Source organism: Chrysochloris asiatica, unplaced genomic scaffold (genome assembly GCF_000296735.1).
Source record: "Chrysochloris asiatica unplaced genomic scaffold, ChrAsi1.0 scaffold00286, whole genome shotgun sequence".
NCBI classification, from domain to species: Eukaryota; Metazoa; Chordata; class Mammalia; order Afrosoricida; family Chrysochloridae; genus Chrysochloris; species Chrysochloris asiatica.
Genome location: NW_006408804.1, coordinates 2,252,642 through 2,259,502, shown reverse-complemented (window position 1 = coordinate 2,259,502; position 6,861 = coordinate 2,252,642). Strand labels below are relative to the sequence as shown.

Genomic DNA, 6,861 nt, shown 5'->3' with positions numbered 1-6,861 from the left:
GAACAGAAAATTTCAAAGGTCAGCTTGAGAAGACAAAGTCAAATATTATGACAAAATGTGCAAAGACTTGGAGTTAGAAAACCAAAAAGGAAGAACTCGCTCAGCTTTTCTAGAGCTGAGGGAACTCAAGAAAAAATTGAAGCCTCAACATGTGTTATTGAAGGATTCACTGGGCAAATTATTGAATGATACAGAAAGCATCAAAAGAAGATCGAAGGAATACACAGAGTCACTGTATCAAAAAGAAATGGTCCATATTCAACCATTTCAAGATATAGCATACAGTCAAGAGCCAATGAACCTGATGGAGTAAGTCCAAGGTGCACTGAAAGCATTGGCAAAGAACAAGGCTCTGGGAATTGATGAAGTACAAGTTGAAATCTTTCAACATTCTTAATGCTCACTCATCTATGCCTAGAAATTTGGAAGACAACTACGTAAGTGGCCATTTGACTGCAATAGATCCATATTTGTGCCCATCCCAAAGAGAGGTAACACAATGGAATGTAGAAATCATCAGACAGTATCATTGATTTCCTATGTGACTAAAATTTCACTAAAGATATTACAAAAATGGCTGCAACCATACATTGACAGAGGACTATCAAAGAGGGATATCATTGCTGATGTCAGATGGATCTTGACTGAAAGCAGAGAATACCAGAAAGATGTTTACCTGTGCTTTGTTGACTATGCTGAGGTTTTTGATTGTGCATCTCATGACAAGCTATGGACAACGTTGTGAAGTATGAGTATTCCTGAACACTTAATTGTGCTCATGAGAAACCAGTACATAGATCAAGAGGCAGTTGTTCGAACAGAAAGAACATGGGAACACCGAATGGTTTAAAAGTAGGAAAGTTGTGAGACAGGGTTGTATTCTTATACTGTACTTACTCAACCTGTATGTTGAGGAAATAATCCAAGAAGCTGGGTTCTATGAAGAAAAACGTGGCATCAGTATTGGAGGAAGACTCATTAACAACCTGTGATATGCAGATGATACCACCTTGCTTGCTGAAAGTGAAGAGGACTTAAAATACTTACTGATGAGGATCAAAGAGCACAGTCTTTGATATGGATTGCATCTCAAAGTAAAGAAAACAAAAATCCTCACCACTGGACCAATAAACAACATTCTTATCAACAAAGAAAAGATTGAAGTTGTCAAGGACTCCGTTCTTCTTGAATCAACCATGAACACTCATGGAAGCAGCAGTCAAGAAATCAAATGACATATTGCATTAGGTAACTCTTCGTTAGGCACAAGAACTTATTAAAGTGTTGAAGAGCAAAGTTGTCAGCTTGAGGACTAAGATGCACCTGACCCAAGCCATGGTATTGTCAGTAACCTCATATGCATGTGAAAGTTTGACAGTGAATAAAGAAGACCGTAGATTTGATGCATTTGAGTTACGGTGTGGGAGGAGAATATTGAATACACCATGAACTGCCAAAAGAACAAACAGATCTGTGTTGGATGAAGTTCAGTCAGAGTGCTCCTTGGAGGCCAGGATGACCAGACTTCATCTCTCATACTTTATACATATTGTCAATAGGGACCAGTCACTAGAGAAAGATATCATGTTTGGTAAGGTGGGGGTCAGAGGACACAGGATGAACTCTCCCCTCTCCTCCCCCCCAGCGATATAGATTTGTAAAGCGGCAGCATCAGTGGGCTCAAGTGTAGCACCGATTGTGAAGTTGGTCCAGGACTGGGCAGTGTTTTGTTCTGTTGTACATAAGGTCGCTATGAGTCATTACTGATTTAGGTCAGAGAAAAAGAGGAAGACCCCCAACAAGGTGGATTAGCTAAGTGGCAGCATCCGTGGACTCAATCTTGGCAACAGTAGTGAGGTTGGCCCAGGATCGGGCAGTGTTTCATTCTGCTGTGCATAAGGTCGCTATGGGTCGGTACAGACTCGATGGCACCTAACAACAACAACAGAGGCACCTTAGTAGACAGGCCTGTGAAAACTATGGAATAGTTCTATACCACACACATGGGTCACCTGGGTTGGAATCAATTTATGAGTAACAACAATAACAGCAATCCATAAGGGGACTGGAAAATATCAACAAGGAGATTTTTAGTCCATCCCAATCTGATTAAAACCGGGGTTCTGTTGATAAGCAAGATATGGATATGGGGTAAGCAATTAGCACTGTGTACTTCAAAGAAAATAAGTTTTCACAAAAATGTCAAGTTAACCTTGACTGAATTCCAGCAAGAGCAGTAATTAGGAAACAGCCTTAATTTTAGAGTTTAAGTTTTGAACTAAAATTTTGTGGCATGTAGAGAAATTTTCATTTTCTCCCAATTTTTAAAGCACTTGAATACTTGGACTTTCTCAAGCCCAACTCAGGAATTAAGAACAAGCATAGAAATACTTCAATTCTGAAAGTAGTCTGGGAAAATTCTCATTTACTATAAGGAGAGAAAACAGGTATTTTCTAAAATTGGTGTAGGTCAGACTTGGTTTCACTAGTGCTGATGTAACAAAAATGCCACAAGTAAGTGAGTGATTGTAAGGAACATAAGTTAATTTTCTCACAGGTTAGGAGGGTAGAAATTCAGAGTTCTGGCTCTAAGGAAGGGGGTCTCTCAATTCACTCTGGGATAGAATCTTTGCCTCAGCTTCTGAAATGTTTTCCCCCTACATTTCTAGTGATCTTCAGGCAGCATCCATGTTCAGCAAACATCATGCTTGTTTCTGTGCCTAATCTCCTGTTAGCTCTTAAAAGTGGCTAGGTTGACTGCATATCCTATACTGATATGACCTCAGAAACCCGTTTCCAAATGGGATTCCTTCCATAGTGTAGGGATTAGGATTTGCAGGATATATTTTTGGAGGACACAATTCAATCCATAACGAAAAGGATATAAAAAGTATGCCAAAATATGGTGGAAGGGTGTCAGTCATCATCCTAATATCATTTATTTTAGGATTCGTTAGGCTTATGACTCTAATTCAGAAAGTGCTTGAGCATATGATTAAACAGAGCAAGCAGCTGCGAGAGTGATAAAATTTGAGAACTACAGGAAAGATCTCCCCCACAGACATGCTTTTTTGTCACGTTGAAAAGGCTGCTAAAGCATGTAAGTTAAGTGCTTACTATCTCTAAAGAAAGTAGTTTAAACCCAAAGAATCTCATTGCTGTCAATTTGATTCCAACTCCTAGTGAGCCTGTGGTACAGAGTAGAACTACCCGATGGGGTTCCAAGGCAAGGGAGTCCTGGTGTGGCACTGTGGGTTAATGCGCCAGACTGCAAAGCCCTTTGAACTGCAAGGTCGGCAGTTCAAGCGCACTAGCTGCTCCTCAGAAACCCTGTTCAGGGTTGCTGTGGAATCAACTGGATGGCACTTAACTACAACAATTCTTGTGGAAGCAGATTGCCACACCTTTTCTCCTGTGGAGCAGCCGGTGGGCTTAAATCATCAGCCTTTCAGTTAGCAGCTGAGCACTTAACCACTGCACCTCCTGAGTTCCAAGAAAGAAATGGATACTCTGTGAGCTGTTGATATCTTGGAGCAAAAGAGGTTATCCAATTACTTACTATGAGAATAGGCATTTTAGGATAGATATGGAACCCAAGACAGAAAGGTTCTGGTAAGAGAAACCACGTCCAAGGCAAAGTAGAGAAATGGGGCCAACACAGTGGGAACCTGCCCAGTAGGACTCTCTATGCAGATGCAAACGTGCTGGAGACACACACTGCCTGCTTTTTACATCCTTGTCCTGATTTTACCTGGCATATTATGGCATTTGTCTGGAGGAGAAATCTTTACTGATTATTAACTCTCTTATAGGTGAGAAACATGGGTAACTAGAAATAAATCTAAATAATTTTGAAAAAGAGTACTTATTGGTTCACAAAACCCCAATGTATTTTAAGGACTTGGTATGATAAATAATAGAATATACAACTAATTAATAGATGGCAAAAAAAAAAAAAAAATCATTTGTACGACTCCTGCCTACACTGATAATCTGTTATTACAAAACACTATATTCTTTTTGAAGGTTAAGCTTCAAAGTGAATGAAACAGTTTTGTCTTTTGCTATAGAATTCCTATGTGGAGCACGTTGGTTAGCTCAAACCACCAACCTTGTGGTTTCAGGTCCAGTGCTTATCTTATAGAGCCACTGCGCTGCCATTAACATGTTTAGCATCTGAATAAGTGATAAAACATATAAGTAACTAACCAGAATATCAGACAAGCTCTGTTCAGATCTAGAAAATTGGAGGAAACTAGAAAAATCCACTGGATGTTATTGTTGTTGTTGTTATGTGCTGTGGAGTTGGTTCCGACTCATAGCGACCCTGTACAGGGTTTCCGAGGCTGTATATCTTTACAGGAGCAGAAAGCCTCATCTTTCTCCCACGGAACAGCTGGTAGTTTCGAACTGCTGACTTGGGCCCACAACCCGATTCGTAACCACTACGCTACCAGAGCTCCTTGTTATAGATGTCTATAATAGACGTTGAAGGCTGGCTAGGTGCTGGTAATTAGAATTTGATTATAGAGGCTATTCTGTAGATCAAAGGAACAAATATACAGGCATTAGGTGTATACACCAAAAATGTTTAGTCCCGTTTGGTGGGAGTGAGGTATAGTGTAATTGGAGATTAATTCTTAGTATAGACCTTTAAAGAAAGTATTTATTTTTCAGTCATCTGTATTTATTTTATTCTGTTTACTGGACCTTATTGAAAACCACGTTCCTCTGGGCCTGTATAGAAAAAAATGTATTATTACAACGTGTTGTTATTGTTTTGTTGTTAAGTAATGTTGAGTCCGTTCCAACTCATAGCCACCCCGTATAGGGTTTCCGAGGAGTAGCTGTTGGGTTTGAAACACTGACCTTGTTGTTATCAATCTAGTGCTTATCCTACAGTGCTACACCAGGAGGCCATTACAATGCATACATATGGTAAATGTTTCCAAGTCATGTCATAATTTATAAGCATATGATAATGCTAATTTCTGTTTTGTTGCCTATTTTTATGTCTTCTCATGTTTTCTCACTTTGTAGGTATCTAGGTAAGATAGTAAGTTCTAAAAGGTGCATTCACATTTCTCCTCATATCCTTCTCCTCCCTATCTTTTGTAGACTCGCTATGTGGTTATATCTGGTGTCTAATAGATCATTACTCTAACTGCTCTTGAACTGATTTTAAATCTAAACATAGTTCTAAAATCCTATCCTCAAAGATCTTTTTTATTACAAATTTGACGAATTCACTATCATATTGGAACTCTTTAGCAGAACATTGAATTCAGCACTCAACACTTAGTACACTTAGTATGCATGAGATATTTTTAGGCTCGTCTGAGTCATAAATTATTACAAGAATGCAGAAATATGATCAAAAAAGTAAGACATTTGTAAACTGGTAAGGAAGAAAAGATTGTAAAGTTTTTGAGAAAATGAAATATTCCTTATTTCCCTTCATCCCCCATCAAGGAACAGGTAAACAAAAAATGTTTCTGTCAAGGATTTGCTATTTTATTGGAAATGTAATAGTTTCATTTGGCATTTTCTGAACTGAGCTACAACCAGTTTTTTGTTTGTAAGTTTAATTTTATTGTTTATTTCTAGGTGCAAGCCAGTTATGATGTGATGCGCTATGAAAATATTTTCTTCCTATTCTGGGTTGTGGAGCAGCTCCTTCAAAAGGAAATTGAAGACAGCAATGCTTCAGGAATAAGTCATGATGACCAAGAAATAAAGAAATTTCTTCAAAAACATGATCAAACTATTTCCCAGCTCTCTGATGCTTTCCCTTTGTTTACTTTTTATGTATGGAGACTGGGCATTCTCTTTAACTCAGCAAAGATAGAAAATGTTTAAATAGCTAGCTTCCGTAAAAGTTTAACAAATATCAGAAACATAATAAAATTGAATACATAAAGATCTTATGCTAAGTGAATTTTAAGACTATTTTTAAATGAGCATTTTAAATGATCTCTAAATAAAACCATTAATTTGATTTAATGGTTAATCTTAAATTATGTATGAGTAATATTTTAAATCTAAACATACTTCTAAAATCTTACCCTCAAAGATGATAATAAAAATCAGCCAGTTTCAGTTGAGAATGCCATATTCTCATGTGCCTTACAATAGCTCATTCTATATAGTTTAACTCTGTTTCTCTAAAATGGGCCATTAATTGTATACCTCATACAAAAGATTTAAATCTTAAAAGATTTTCATGTATTAGATGCTAAATGCTAACATATGACATCTAAAATGATTTTTGTTTTTGTTTTGCTTTATCAACAAAAACTTCAAAACAAGTGGCAATAAATCAATTTTTTAAACTTTTTCTTAGTGTAGTTGCAATTCTATCATTACTTGTCAATGTAGAAGATGCATGGGTAAACAGAAAAGTTTTTAGCATATGGAAACCTTGTGGCCTTTAATTTAACGTAGTCAATATATGTGTCAAATACTTTTTTAGGTTTGAAATTATTTAAACTTTAAAAGTTAAACTAATTAGTTGTTTAAATGGTCTGTTTGTTTTTCAAAAAGTATTTTGTTTCTGTTGATTATGTTTTATAATAATTCTGACTGTTAAAATGCAGTTAAGGGCTATAAAATTAAGTCCTTAGGAAATGTTTACAAATTCTAGCATCTGTCCAGAAATACACTTTATACTTATTAAAGTATTGGTTGATTTTTTTTCATTTGTGTTTTTTTTGCTGACTTGATTTCAATGACCAAAATAGGCATGTTTGTTATATACGTTAGTATAATATAATTTAAAGGACAGAAAATACACATTTTCTTTATTATGTGTGATAATATTTTGTAAGTTAATCATCATTTTTAAATGCTATTGGTGTAAAA

General features: G+C 36.6%; 1 protein-coding gene across 1 annotated transcript in view; it reads left to right on the top strand.

Annotated features, from left to right (window-relative positions):
* Positions 1 to 5,859, top strand: part of MEI4 (meiosis-specific 4 homolog (S. cerevisiae)) — a 199,316-nt gene extending 193,457 nt beyond the window's left edge. The window contains exon 5 of the mRNA XM_006874566.1: positions 5,608 to 5,859. Within this exon, the coding sequence (XP_006874628.1) occupies positions 5,608 to 5,859 (252 nt within the window). The remainder of the gene's footprint in view (positions 1 to 5,607) is intronic.
* Positions 5,860 to 6,861: the final 1,002 nt, after the last annotated feature.